We start from the raw sequence: 15,882 nt of genomic DNA, 5'->3' as shown, positions 1-15,882 counted from the left end.
TAGTGTCAGTAGAGTGGTCACCTCTCAGACTGATCTGAGGTCAGTGCTATTGTGTTTGACCCCTAAGCTAAGCTGTTGTGAGACATGATGGCATTGTGTTGGTAGACAGGTTAAAAGCCAGTCTTCCAGACACCATTCACCTCCTGGTCTCTGAGACTGTGAAGGCTTAATGCTTCCTCTCCAGGGCCACCTGATTTTAAAGACATATTCAAATAAAAACATCAGCATTGAAATCATTTATAATGTTCTGGTTAACATGTTGTAACATTACACAACATATCCATTGTAATCCATACACACACTAGCTGTAATCAGGTGCTAGTTTGACATGGAACTGTCTCCATAGTAGCAGAACATCTTCACCGTTGGTCTTGTCAAATTTGTATGTCATCTTTGGTGATATGATGTGAAGTGACCTGATATGGTATGATATATGATAGTTTAGGTTTGTATTGTATAGGATCAGATGCATTGGGTTAAGATGGGTTAGGTTTAGGGTATGTTTCAATGGGTAGTATGATATGATATGATAAATGGTCATAGTAAACCGCCACAGACATCATGCTGTTTGTGTTCCAGCCATATGACCATGTGTGCTGCTGTGTCAAAGAGTCTCTGTATCACAGGCATAGTTTCCAGTGCAGGGGTTGTTATTTCTCTGATACGATGCCTTTTTCTAAGATTTGGCCAGAACACAGCAGGAGATAAGGAGTCCTTAACGCTTTGTTATTTTTAGACCATGTGGCTGTCCTGACCCCTTGTCCCTTGTCCTCCATGTCCACACAAACTTTTGTCCTGGTCACTGTCTTACACACAAACACATACACACACACACACACACTCACTCTGCGGCCCCCTCATCTGTTCCCTGTCAACGCGTGTTTGTGTACAGAAAGCTGACCGTAGCGTGTGTCACACACACTGTGTTTGCTTACACTGAGAGGCTGCTTTGCTTGCGGTTACAGCAAGTTGCTGTGGACATCAGGCAAGCCAGTGTAGATAACCTCGAAACCATGATGGAAACTGCCAAGAAGTTCCACTTTGTCCAATCAGTCACAGGTACCTAACTGCCTTCATAAAGCTATTTAAAACACCAACATAATATGTGGCATGACAAAACATGGTCAGTTTATGGTTACTTTAGACCCCATATCCATGTTTCCTAATTTCTGTAGGTTGAGTCATAGTGGAGTGGAGAGTGTACCGGACAAATTTGATCACCCAAGGCCAAAATTAGATATCAGACAGACTTCTTAGTCTGTCTGACTGTTAGTGTAACAACAGCCCTGTTTACACTGTGGACCAAACCTGGTGCTTGAACTTAGTTCCTGTGAGCTGTGAGCTGAAAATGTACACTGTACTGGGCTAGCCTTAAACAGGGCTTCACCAGGAACTAGCCCTAGCAACAAGCCCAGCTCAGCAGTCAGGGCCAGAGGTCCAAGACCTGGTGCCTACATGTCACAATGAATAGTTACTACGGTTACGATAGTTTTTGTGTATACTAGTGAGCGAAACCGGGCTGATTAACCTGCTTAGCCCCGCTAGCTAAAAGACTTTAGAGTAACAATGATATCACATGTATAAACTTGTTAGTCCCGATGACTACTGTGATTAATAGGTAGTGAGTGCATACATACACCTAGGGTTTGCCTTTTGTCAGGCTGACACACACACTTTATGGGAGCCACTGTTTGATTATCAAGTAACTTCATATACACACACACCTGTATGTTTCCTTATTATTGCTGATATTCACTTACGATACAAACAGAGCACCACACACACACTCACACACACATACAAAGAGAATGAGAGTGGAGTTATACACACCCATACTAAGACAGACCGAGGACTATAAACACACACACACAAACACAGAGAGAGAGAGAAAGAGAAAGAGAGAGAGAGAGAGAGAGTGCAGTTACACACACACACACACACACACACACACACACACACACACAAACACACACATACCAACACTACTGTATGTCAGTCTCATACGTTTAAATAAAGCTTTTGTCTCAGGATCTCAATTGTCTGGGTCACTTCCACACTAATTTTAATTTACTGAATCGAGTCCAGGTCCCCAACACACAAAAACACACATACGTAGGCCCACGCACGCACACACACACATACGCAGGCACGTATGCATGCACACTCATTCACACACACACACATCTAGCACCCCTCCTATCTCCCTCAGATGCCCCAAAGGTGACGTGCCTCTTTGAACATTCGCTGCTGAAGCGTGTGAATGTGTGCCCTGGAGCCGGCAGGCAGCCTGGGGAACAGAGACAATGCGCGCGGGCTGAGCATTAGGACAAGTATACCCAGGAGACGCTGCCAAAAGCAGCTTGTATTGTTCCACAGCGACAAACACAACTTGCCCCATGTATGGCTATGCATGCCTGAACTCCAGGTCGAGTCTGGGGATATGTTCTGTCCACACACAATAGGTCATTCTTTTATGGAACCCCACCCACCCACCCACACACACACACACACACACACACACACACAGTCCGAACACACTTCTCAATCTCTCCACCTCCCTCTGTCTTTCTTGTGTGCTCCCATTCACAGACACAAACACACACACACACACACACACACACCTGCCAACACCCCTCAAATTACTCTGTCTGTATCCCTGTGTATCCCTTTCTCCCTGTGCACACACACACACACACACACACAGGAGAGTCTCAGAGCAGCTGAGGGACCCTTGAGTGATGACCCCTCCCCCATCCTCTTCCTGTCAGCTCAGCCAATCAGTTTTCTCGACCCGCAGGAAGTGAAATATGACACCGAGGCCCTGGCCTCCCACTCCAGTGGCACAGTCAGACACTGAGTAGCCCTGTAGCCCTGTGACACACACACACACATTCACTAACACACACTCACACAGAGACGCACACACACACGTCCACTCACACAGTGCGAGACATGGTCACATGGTCAGCCTCTCTCTTTCTCCCTCTCTGACACACAAACAAACACACACACACTTCAGACACACACTGAGCCTGGAGCGAGAGCTGTGAAGGATTACTGCAGGGGCTGGCTGAGTGCTGTACCCTGGACTAGTGGACTGGCTTGGGGCTGGTTCTACAGTGTTACTACCGCTGTGGCTGCAGCCCTGGCTGCCGGTGGCCGGAGGCTGTGTGTGTGTGTGTGTGCACGCGTGTGTGTGTGTGTGGGGGGGCCTCTAAGAGCGGCAGAGCTGGATGATGCAGACTGTGCTCTTCCTCCTCTGCCCACAGCTCAGCGCAGGATCCCATTGCAGCTGCGACGACGGCACTGACGGAGCCAAGAAGAAGAGAGCCAAGAACCTGTGAGTCAACACACTATTACTCCTCTCCGTCTCCCCCCTCTCATTCCCTCACTCTCTCTTTCCTCCAATCTCTTGTTCTGTCACTCTCCCACTCTCTTTTTCCTTCACTCTTTTGTTCCCTTCGTCCCTTGTTCTGTTATCCAGTTGTTCCCTCTCTCTTGTTCTATCGTCCCTTGTTCTGTTATCCAGTTGTTGCTTCTCTCTTGCTGTCACTCTCATTCTAATTCTCACACTCATTCCCAGTCTGCTTTTGTCCTTGTCTTTTACCCTCTGGTTTTTCCCTCTCTTCCCATGGAGTCTTTTGGGTTTTCTCTTTTCCAAGTCAATGTGTCTGTTGTCACCTTTGAACAATGAGGGGTTGCTCTGTGTGTGGTTTCTGGGAGGCAGGTTTGCCCTAAATTAGCACCTAATCATGTATTCCCACCCGTCTGTGGGTGCTTAGCCTCATAGCTAGACCCCGAAGCTACTGCTGTTCACACTACACTAACAACCTTCCCCTGACATGGTTATTTAGCACCGAGCAGCCAGCCCCTGGGGGCTCCTCTATCAGAATCAGAAATGAGTGTATTGCCAAGTACATTTACACATTTAAGCAATGTGTCTGGGTTTTGAGGCACATAACTATTCAATTAAATTAAATAGCCATGAAGAGAATCTCACACTGTAAGGTTTTTTTTGTTCTTTTAATCTGGATTAGCACAAACTCAGAAGTCTCTTGTCCCACTCTCTCAAACTAGAAGTAAGAGTGTTCCTTGGGATTTTGGAAACCGGATTTGGTGTTCAGAGCTGGATTTAAAGGTGGAATAGAACACACAACAGCTAAGAAAGTTTGGCCCCATACTACTCTCATTTTGTTTCTTTTCATGCTTGTGCTTAAACACAGGCTCACTTATCCTTAAAGTGGAGACCAACCAAGTAATCAAGGCTGCATCTTCATGTAAACAGTGTGATCACCCAGGGGGTTGTGATAAGGGTAGCAGTTGTTAAACGTGACACTTCAATCTCATGGTTGCGTAGATGTTTGGAAAAGATCGAAACTTCCATTCAAATACCTAAGAGGAATCACTAAAGCACCAGTTATTGTAGTATTATGATTAGATTGCCCATGGTCTTTGTTTAAATGATATCCTTATATAATGCCAAGATGCTTTGTGAAACTATATGGGTAATCAGGTAGTAATTGCTCTCAATGTAGAAGTTCTCAAGTCCCAGAGCTGCAGGATGCTATTGGATCTGTCTGCACTGAGAGGATGATGGGTGTAAATGTGTGAAAATGAGCCTCATCAGGACTCGTTGATGGCTCTCCACTCTCATGGGCCAAATAAGGGTGTGTGTTAAGTGTGTGTGTGAGGATCCTCTGATTGATCAGCTGTTCATTAGGTTATCCTCACCCCCCACCCCCGCCACTCTGGATGAAAGGCTCTTGCTTTTCGACACCCTCGGGCAGGACAATGGTCACTCAAAGTTGCCGACAGCATGTGGTCTGCTCTTGGGGTGGATGACACCAGGACTACGGGAAGAAGTGTGGATGTCAGGGACATGCTTTGACAAGTCCTGGCCATTTACAGGGGCCACAGCTGCTTCTTACAGCAGCAGCATCTGTCACGTTTAGGTTTTTTTGGATAAAGATTTATGCATCTCTGCTGATGAGGTTTCTTTTGTTGTTGGATGTCCTGCTTACGTTTGCAGATTCATTTGCTGGCTTTCTGAATCAGTATGGATAAAGGTGTATGTTTGCTTGGATGGTTTTGGTGGTTGAACTCAGAAGTCAGAAGTAATGTCTCTTATGTGTGTGTGCGCACAAGTGTGAGTTGTGTGTGTGTGGTGTGTGTTTTGGAGGGGGGTTGTCTGTGTCTTCCAGAATTGCAGTTTCATGTGTCTGTCATGATTCTATTCATCACAAAGACACAATGGAAGCCCTTTGGCTGGGGGGGGGGGGGGCTTAATGTTGATTCAGCTGTGAGTGAGGAAGAGGATGCAGGTGTGCAGGGTCAGGAGATTAAATCTGTGTGTGTGTGTGTGTGTGTGTGTGTCTGTATGAGTGACTATGAATGGGAATGTACATGTGTGTGTGTGTGTATGCTTGTGAATAGGACTGTTTTTGTGTGTGCGTGTGTGGGTGTATTAGTGTTTGGGTGTGTGTGTTAGCAGGAATGGCTGTAAGTATTCGTGTGTTATGTCTTTGAGTGTGTGTGAATGAGGGCACCTTGAGATGTGTCTTGTGAGTGCTTTAGTAAGTGAACGTGTGTGTGTGTGTTTCTGTCTGTGTTTAAGTGTGTATCATCTACTGGCTTCACTGAGTCTATGAACTTTGCTTTCCCCTTGACTTTGGTCCTTAAAGACCTCATCGTGAGGCCCGGCTGACCTTCATTTAGTGCTCCTGTGGGGTTGTGATCACACATACATTTAGAAACTCACGGATATCTGTGTTTGCTTATCAATGATTTTGTTCTGTCTTTGTCTCTCTCTCCCCATCCCACACACACACACACACACATGCACATTTACTCTCACATAGCAACACACTCACTCAGTCGCGTGCAGACACACACACACACACACACACACAGTCCAGTGCTTTTGTTTGCAGCTGCGTTGAGCAGGCCAAGCCATGAATCAAAGCAAACTGGGCTCTGGGGTATGTGATTTCAGCCGCGTGTGTGTGTGTGAGTGAGTGTGTATGGGGCACGTATGGAATGCCAGCTCCACTCCCCTATGAGCCTCCTGCCTGTTCAATCCCAGGCTCTGAACACAGCCCATATGGAATGTGACACTGCAGTCAGTGCACTGGGCCCTACAGGAGGACTACAGTCACACATGGGATTAGAATGTTGCCAACTCAAGGTTCCATTTGATGATGTCATAATGAACTGAAGAGAGTGGCAGTTAATGTCAGTTCTACATCTATGCGGTATGATTCTGGAATGACTTGTAAAAAAACTCGCTCCACAAAGGGTTAGAGTGCCACAGCTGACTCTGGGTCAGATGTGGCCTAGATCCGGCCTGGATGTGGCCAGGGATGACAGCATACGCCACTGCTCCAGGGCTGCCCCCTTAACACTGGATGTGGGTTAGGCAGCTGTGTCCACAGGATTAAGAGAGACGTGCGTGCGTGCGTGCGTGCGTGCGTGCTGCGTGCGTGCGTGCGTGCGTGCGTGCGTGCGTGCGTGAGTGCGTGAGTGCGTGCCTGTGTGTGTGTGGTTCGGCAGCTTCAGCGAAGGCTGTCTCTGAGCAGCACACAGAGCTGCTAATCCTCAGCTGTGACCAAAGGGTGACTCTCCCCTGCTGCACGTGCTCAGTCGACCACAGGCTCTATTCTGGGCTTTCTGAGGTAATGGCCATTGACCCACAGTGAAAGGAAACAAAGTCAATCAAGTTTTGTTCTATTTCATCTCCCTTTCTCTCTCTTCTTTCTTTCTTCCTTTGTCCCCAACTCTCTCTCTCTCTGGTGTGTGTCTCTGTCAGTAACTGTTTCTGCATCTTCTCATTTCCCTCTCTCTCTCTCTCACTCTCTCTCTCTCTCTCTCTCTCTCTCTCCTTTCCTCCCTCTCTTCAGTAATCTTTTGATCTGTCATCACCTCATCTGTCTGTCTTTGAGATGGGGGGAGGGAGGTATCACTCTGTAATTCATCTCCCCCAGTAGATCTGTTTGCTCGTGTGCTGGTTTAACCTTTCCTGGCTCTCCTCCTCTCCTCCTCCTCCTCCTCCTCCTCTTTGTTCTTGGCTGCTCTGCTGTAGAAAGCCATGACTGTGCAGGCCTGAGCTCCAGCATGGGCTACCTCAGATGGCCTGCTCTGTAGAGGGCCAATGGGAGAGAAATATGGGCCCATCCATCAGACATTCCTGAGCGTATCGCTGACGAGAGGCCCGTGTCAGGGGTGTGTTTGGGGGTGTCTCGGGGCCGATCGTTTCACGCAGGGGTGCGTTCCAGAGCGCCGCTGGTCGACCATGAATCAGCAGCTTCTCCTAGAGGAGGAGGATCAGAAAGTGTATTTATGATATGAGTTGGGCGACGGGCCTGGCTTCATAAACATCGAAACTACCTCACCGCCGGCCAGGTGTGACCATTCGTTAGGTTGCGGTAGGCTGACACAGATTTGTCTGCAGGGAGATGTTACAGACGTTAAAACACATGAACACTTGATAGTATCCCAACTGTCCAAGCTGATTTACAGAGTGTGCGCTGAGGAGTGTAATGACCAATGTTGACACCTTTGACGGTGCATTACAATGAGTGAGATAACACAGCTTGTTGATTCTTGCAGGTGTGAATAAATAGTGTAGGGTTTTTGCACCTGAACGTGTGAAATAGAATGCAAACACATTCAGTTAGCTGTATGATTTATTAATTTTGGAAGTGACAGTGAAGTATGTAGGTCGGAGGCACATCAGTACTACTTATTTGTCTTTTCTAAGCCTAGAATACAGTCATCTCATCTCTTCCCTGGCCAAATCTGCCTGAATGGACATGTCGCGGGGAACCACTGGTACAGACAAAATTCATCTCGCCATTCATCTCGCCATTCTTTTCGTCTGTTTTTGTATGTCCCAGTCTAATATATTCTTCAGAGAACACTCACAGCTTGCATTCATCAAGTCAACATGCACAATGTGCCAGACATCCATCAACACAATGCGCACACTCTAACAATACAGATGCAAATGTACTCTCATTGTTTGGGATTTGAGTGAGTCAGAGCCTTAGAGCATCCTTGCCTTCCCTAAAGAGAGCAATCAGTAGCACAGTGGAGATGTTCCTGCAGTCTGCCACCATAACATCAAGCATGGGCCTCCACTGATTAGACTGATACAGGTCTCTCTCTCTCTCTCTCTCTCTCTCTCTCTCTCTCTCTCTCTCTCTCTCTCTCTCTCTCTCTCTCTCTCTCTCTCTCTCTCTCTCTGTCGCTCAAATTCAATTTCAGATTCAAAATGAGCTTCACTGGCAATACGAAACGTACTCTCTGATTATACAGAGTTGATACATATTTAAAAAAAGAAATCAGAACAGAACATCCCTCTGTTCTTTTTCTTCGTTTCCCTCTCTCACTCTCTGAGTGCCTCATCATCCTCTCTCTCCCCCCTCTCCCCTCTCCTTCTGTCCACCTGGGTCTCCATCTCTGCCCCCAGGTGTGTTGTCTGCTGTGGGTGAAGGGGGCACAGTGTGGTGCCCTGCCACCAGTGGGTGAATGGGTAACACCATGATGAGTGGGCCCTGAATGGCCCTTAACATCTGAAGAACCTTGCCCAGAATCAACATTTCTGCATTTTTGCAATCAACATTTCTGCAACATTTTCAACAGAGAGAGGGAGAGAGGGAGGAGAGTGTGTGAGAGAGAGAGAGAGTGAGCGAGAGAGAGAGAGAGAGACAGAGACAGGAGTGTGTGAGAGAGAGAGAGTGAGTGAGAGAGAGAGAGAGAGAGAGAGAGAGAGAGAGAGTAGAATGTGCATGTGTGTGTGTGTGTGTGTGTGAGAGAGAGAGAGACAAACAAGAGAGATAATTCTGACTGCGAATAGATTTTTAATTTTTGGTGCTGCTTGTGCAACTAGGTTTGTCTGGTGCGTCTGGTGGCCTGAATCGGCTGCTGTGACCGGCAGAAACCAGCAGACCAGCAGAACCATGAGCGCAGCGATGCTCTCTCACAGTCATGCTTTTCTTCATCTCAAACTGCCGCAAATCTTCTGCTGCTTTGAGCCACGCTTTCTCACACTTTGAAATAAATAGATAAATAGGCCGATGCACAGGTCTAAATCAGTCACAAAAGAAGCCACAGGATGAGGAGTTATCCTCTCAGGAAGGAAGGAAGGAAGTGAATCAGTCAGAGATAAAGGCTCCTGAGTTGATAGACGCCTCCCCTCCTGACAGACGAAAAAAACAAGCGGACGGGCAGACTCGTCGCCCAGGGACTGGCCTGAAGACAGGGGCATTATGGAGCGGGACAGCTGTCTTCCTGACAGACGTCTCAGCAGCCAGTCCCTCTCAACACCTGTTACTTCACACACACCAGGTGTGTGTATGCGGGCTTCCCCAGCTTCAGGTCCAGACATGCCTTAAACACACATAAAAACACAGACACACTCCCCAACACTAACACACAGAGACACACACACACACACCAGCCTCTTCAGGAGGAAAGCTGATACTAACACAACAGGATCTGGTAATGGTGAGCAGAAACAGTTCTGATGAAGTTGAAGTAGTACGGTCCCAGCTCAAACTGGTAACCTCTCAATAGAACAAGCAGACATTCACAGTGCCTCTTACAATCAGGATCAGTAGATTACAGTATAGTCTTACAAGAATACAGGTAGAGGATATGTCCTCTGATCTGGTCTGCAGTCAGTGGGTGTCTTAAGGGTAACTGTATTTGCAGTGATCCTGTCACTGTGTCTTCAGTAGTATTAGCTTGCAGCTGCTGTGTCAGGGGTCCCCGTGCCCCCAGGGATTGTCTCTGAAGTTGCAGTAAAAGTTGTCAGCAGTCGTCTTCTCCCCATATTTGTTGTAATTATGCTTGTAAAAGCCTTGTGGCAGACAACCGGGCCTCGGTTAGAGACTGACAGGGAAATGTAGCCAATCCCCTCGGCGAGGCTTGCTTGTGATTGGAGGAGCGGCCTGAGCCCGCCCCCTGGGGCCACTCTACTATATAAAGCTCTGAGAGAGCTGAGGGAGGCCAGAGGAATGTGATCGCAGACCACCCTACCCAGGGAGCACACGGCTCTGACCACCCCCTGCCATACAGGAGCATTGACATACACACACACACACACACACACACACACACACACACACTCACACACACACACACCCATGTTTCACACCATGGTGGACTTCTCTGAGAGGTACCTGGAGAGGTAAGAGTGCCTGGCTTTTGTCTTTCTTCATCTCTCTCATCATGTCTTTCTTTCTCTCAGCCTTGAGAGGTTTGTGTCAGAAGATGGAAAATTAGATGAGGGAGAGAGGGAGAGAGAGAAAGAGGGAGAGAGAGAGAGAGATAGATAGATAGTTTGACTCTGGAGAGATTGTGCTGAACCCATTTAACCCAGAGTTAATTTTGTGCTGTACTTTTGTCTTTTGACTCTTGATTCCTATGTGATTATTGGGTCATATTTTTGGCTGTGTATATCTATATATATATATATATGTGTGTGTGTGTGTGTGTGTGTGTGTGTGTGTGTGTGTCAGTCACAGGTTAATTAGTGAGAGGGGTATGGAGGTGTTTGGAATAGTGCTTTTTCCTTCATCGGGTCCTGAAGTGTTGCTCTCCACTGCAGCATGTGTGTATGTGTTTTGGATCACCAACAGAGAGGTTGTCGACGGTTACGCTCCAGTGTGCGGTGGCTTGTGGAGGATTTCCACAGTGTGTGTTCATTTTCCATTTCTCCACTTGCTCACCCTGTTAAAACATCACATCGCAGGCATGGAATCAGTGTGTCAGGTCCAAATGACTTTGCTTTGGCAGGAGATGAAGAGAGGCAGCTATAGAGAGAAAGGTGCCGTGGTGTTTAAACCTTGCTGTACGTGTTGATACCTCTATAGTGGAGAGTACAGAGGTATCACGGCTCACATACACACACGTACACAGACACACGCAAGCTGGCTGTGCCTGCTCGGATACAGGCTCTGACACATGACCAATACAAACAGCCCCGACCGCTTCGCTCACAGGAACAACAAACACGGTGGAGTGGATCAATGACCCCCCAACCTTAAACTCCACAACCTAACATGCCCGGAGCATGTGGCTTTGAGGGGGTTAGCCTTGGGAGAGGTGTGCCCTTGAAAGAAGAGAATGTTTTTTTTCCAAGACTTTAAATTCTAGAACTCCACCGTTTATGATGTCAAATTGTACTCTGTTTGTGATGTCACAATGGCTTACTACTTTGGCCTTGCAGCTATATTGAACCAACTTCTGCAGCATTGCTGTGTTCGTTTTCAAGATTCTTATGGGAGCTTTTGAAACGTATCACTTGTTTCACGGCAAAAGTAATATTTTTTACACAGTTCGTCTTTCTCCGTTCCACTGGAGTGACAGGCACTCAGCACATACACGCTCAACCCTCAGTCTTTCTCCTCATGGACACATTCCTGAGCGTCCCAGTTCTTTCCCAGACCGGAATAGCATGTGGTTCTATTACAGGCCGTTATGTGAGCCAGGAGGTGTGGGAATATGGGCCGCATTGAGATAATTATGGACCAGAAGCCCCCCCCCTCCGCCCTTCTCTCTAGGACTGGCAACAGGGAGAGTCTGGTGACTTGTTTGAATGACACGATCAGAGCATCCTAATTTCATAATCGCCCCATGAGGGAACACCCTTGTTCCGCTTGATTAGAGTGGAGTGAAGTGGTGTGTGTGTGTGTGTGTGTGTGTGTGTGTGTGTGTGTGTGTGTGTCAGTGTGTGTGTGTGTGTGTCAGTGTGTGTGTGTGTGTGTGTGTGTGCGCGCGCACGTGTGTGTGCGCGAGCGCGTGCGCATGTATGTGTTGATGACAAGATAATATGGGGCTGTTTCTTTCTGATAATCACTGGGAATGCATGTTATGTTCAGAGATCAGTGGCTGTGACCATAGCAGAGTGGAGAGAGAGAAAGAGAAACATTGACACATAGCAGGGTGGAGAGAGAGAAGTAGAGAGACAGCAAGACAAATAGCAGAGTGGAGAGATAGAAAGAGAGATGGTGAGACACAGAGCGCTGTTCTGTCTGACTGACTATGACAGACAGATGTGCATCTGATGTTGAGTCTAAGCTCAGTGCTCAGTCACTCCAGTCACACGATTGATTGACACTGTTCAGGTCCCCAGCGGCTGACTCCCGGGCCCAATCTGATTCAGAGTCAGTCCTGCTCCGCGCTTGGGAGGCGCGTCATGCTTTTTGCACGTCCGTCGTTTCAGATCCCCAGGATTGTTTTCAGCTGTGCATGGGTCACACAGACAAGCCCCCCTCTGAGCATCATCCCTCTTGCCTCACATTTGAAACGCCACTGCAACATTCAACAGCTCCTTCAGCGGCCAGCGCTGGCCCGCTCGCTTCAGTCCATCAATGTTAGGTCCATAGGTCACTTTAATGAATAAGCCATGTTCTCTCTCTCTCCCCCCTTTCTTTCTCTCTCTCTCTATCTCCCTCCCGTTCTCTCTCTCTTTCTCTCACTCTCTCTCCCTCCCTTTCTCTCACTCTCCCTTTCTCTCTCGCTCTCTCCCGCTCTCTTTCTCCCTCCCTTTTTCTCTCTCTCTCTCTCTCCCTCCCTTTCTCCCTCTCTCTCTCCCTTTTTCCCTTTCTCTCTCTCTCTCTCTCTCTCTCTCCTCGTGCTGTAACATATGCGCTGTAACTGCCTGTTTTTGCGCTGAGAGGGTGATTCTGAGGCCACATGGCCCGGGGAGCTGACAGTGTTGCACAGCGGTGTGGAATGTGTCCCTTCCTACCCAAGAGAGAGAGAGAGAGGGAGAAAGAGAGAGAGAGAGGGAGAGGGAGAGGGAGAGGGAGAGAGAGAGAGAGAGAGAGAGAGAGAGAGAGAGAGAGAGAGAGAGAGAGAGAAAGGCAGAGAGAGGAGGCATAAAGGGGCATGGGAGATTCCCTATTGGGGTGTTCTCTTCTCCCCAGGGCAATAGGCGGGGGGGGGGGGGGGGGGGCATTCTGTGTTTCCAGGGGGATGTGGAGAGTTACAGGGTGACCGGGGTCAGGCAAGGTCCCGCAGTGTTAGAACGAATCACCAGTGTCTGATTGGATTAAGTCAGTTTGATAGAAGCATTAGCTCACGTTCAGCAAATTCCTCTCCCCCCGCCCCCCCAACCCCACCGCCTGGCATGTGACACTGGTGTTGGAATGCAGCTGCGGGCGTCAGGAATGATGTTGTGCTGTGGATAGAGCTGTGTTTGTACTAGGGACACAGCCTGTTGACAATAATACCAGTGAGGTACGAGGTCGATTACAATCGCTGTGCAGTTGAAAGGTTTTATTTATTGAATTTCTTTAACTTCAATGAAGAATGTGACATTAGTATCTTGTGGTGATACATCTGCACATCCAGAAGATTTGTATTTTCTGAAGCACACAGCGAAATTAGCTGAAGGTTAAATTCGTAGAACTAAGTGGAGACGTCTTTCAGCCTTCTCAGGCAGTCTCAGCTGCAGTGTACACAGATGTCCACAGGGTGGCAGTACATAGTCATATATTTCATGATTCCACCACATTCAGCTCATTCATCACAGTGCACCACATTGCCCCTCTTCTCTCTCTCTCTTTGTCCACATGTCTGTGAGCATCTCTCCGTTGCCATATCTTTCCACTTAGGTTAGCATCCTTGAGCTGCAGGGGCCACATTGAAACCAGACCCAGATGAGAGATGGTTTCACTGGGCTGGCAAATGCTTTCCATGGCATATATAAACGCTTCCTGTCACATGCAGCTTCCCCCTGTTCACACACACACACACACACACACACACACACACACACACACACACACACACACACACACACACACACACACACACACACACACAGACACACACACACACACAGAGCTGTCTCCACAGAGCAGATTTCCCATAGAGGGCTAAAAATAACCCAATCAAACGCATTCCTCCGGTGCCCATGATTGCTTCGTGTCGTCATGTGGAGTTTTCTCTTTTATTTGCGGAGTGATGCCACAAGAATGCAGAATGCTGAGCTGCAGAAGGAGGGGGCTCCACTAATTGACCACAACAGGGCCCCTAATCCCCCCCCCAGAACTTAGTTACTGTATGGGAGCTGGGTGGTATTGGGAGTGCATACCCAAACAAATAAAACCTTCCATTTTGTTTGCGTTTACAAGTGGAAATTAGATTTTATGTGCAAGGTGTGAGAGACAGTAAGACATAATATGACTCATTAAGGTTTAACTTCATAGTAATTGTTGGGCCTTTTTGCTACATGCTACTTGAGCTGGTCGGTGCATTTATGTGAGGAAACAAAAAAATTCCGTTTTAAAACATCGGAACTGTCCCAACACACTGTGTTTATACGTACACGGGAACATAACAGCAGGGCGATTGTGTGAGTGTTCTTCACATTCCCGCACCTGGTTGTTTTGTGTTTTTAGTCTCTGTTCTCGTCCTCGATGGAGAGACACACACAAGTGCAGACACGTCCGGCGTGGGAACGTTCCCTCCAACCGGATGCCACCGAATACTAGCTTACTGACTAATATTTCATTACCCACTCCCACCTTAATGAGATAAGAGAGAAAGATGGACACAGGGAAGAGAGAAAGAGAGACAGAGAGAGAGTGATAGAAGGAGAGAGAGGGTGAAGTGTATTTGGAAGATCCTTGGCCTTTGTAAGAAACATTCCGAATCCCCCAGTACTAAACACACTGCGTATCTCTCCCCTCAACTGAAGTTCCTGAAGTTGAGCTCTGTTTGGCCGTGAAGCCTCACACTCTTTGCTTTGGCTATGCTTTGTGTTCGTATCTGCTGTGGAATGCTTCTCCAAGGCCTTGTGTTTGTGTGTGTGTGTGTGTGTTTGAGAAAGACTCCGGTTGTCTGTTGTTTGGTGTCTTGGTCACGCCACGGCACATGTACCCCAGATGAGGGGGATTTAGGGGGAGCGTCGGCCCGGATGGAGGCCGGATCTGGGCCGGATCGGTACCAAACTCCCAGAGCTCTGGAGTGCAGATGATGCTGTGGTTGGAAATAGTTTCTGGCTTCCTGTTTCCTGCCAATCCTTCGCCTGCAGGCAGAGGGTGGTGAGGGCATGGATGGGCTGGTGCAGGCACACACACACACACTCACACTCACAGATACACACAAACACACACGCACACACACACAATCAGACCTGCGTTGGCCTCATTAGTCCATGAATGCCAGGAGAGACATGCAGAGAGAGAGTGAGGCCGAGGGTAAGGAGGCTGAGAAGGGACAAAAATGGAAAGCGCAGGCTCTTATTCTGAGCGCGCCTCCCCTCAAAGGGACCCGGCGACCCGGTCCACGCGGTGCTGAGGCCCGGCTTCATGTGGCCAAACCCCCGTGGAAATCAGACAGAACCAGGAAATGGCTCCTGGCCCCACTGGGGCCTGTGTGTGTGTGTAAGTGTGTGTGTGTGTGTGTGTGAGTGAGTGTGTTTGTGTGTGTGTGTGAGAGTGTGTGTGTGAGTGTGTGTGTGAGTGTGTGTGTGAGTGTGTGTGTGTGTGTGTGTGTGTGTGTGTGTGTGTGTGTGTGAGTGTGTGTGTGTGTGTGTGTGTGTGTGAGTGTGTGGTTGTGTGTGTGTGAGTGAGGTCAGGGAAGTGTGGGGACAGATGCCCAGGGAGATGGGCATGTGCTGCAGCTCTCTGGAGATCTCTGTGCATGTGCCTGTGTGTGTGTGTGTGTGTGTGTGTGTGTGTGTGTGTGTGTGTGTGTGTGTGTGTGTGTGTGTGTGTGTGTGTGTGTGTGTGTGTGTGTGTATGTGTGTGTGTGTGTGTGTGTGTGTGTGTGTGTGTGCATGTATGTATGTGTGTGTGTGTGTGTGTGTGTGTGTGTGTGTGCGCGTCCACGAGTGGGTGAGTCATTGGTGATTGTAAGGGGTGAAGG

General features: G+C 48.2%; 1 protein-coding gene across 3 annotated transcripts in view; it reads left to right on the top strand.

Annotated features, from left to right (window-relative positions):
• rgs3a (regulator of G protein signaling 3a) overlaps window positions 1–15,882 on the top strand; it is a 175,528-nt gene that overhangs the window by 151,787 nt on the left and 7,859 nt on the right. For all 3 annotated transcript variants that reach the window (XM_031577439.1, XM_031577437.2, XM_031577438.2), the window contains one exon: window positions 3,270–3,340. In XM_031577439.1, the coding sequence (XP_031433299.1) occupies window positions 3,270–3,340 (71 nt within the window). The remainder of the gene's footprint in view (window positions 1–3,269; window positions 3,341–15,882) is intronic.

This window comes from Clupea harengus, chromosome 12 (genome assembly GCF_900700415.2).
Source record: "Clupea harengus chromosome 12, Ch_v2.0.2, whole genome shotgun sequence".
Taxonomy (NCBI): domain Eukaryota; kingdom Metazoa; phylum Chordata; class Actinopteri; order Clupeiformes; family Clupeidae; genus Clupea; species Clupea harengus.
The sequence above is the reverse complement of the archived record's forward strand: the minus strand, read 5'-3'. Positions and strand labels throughout refer to the sequence as shown.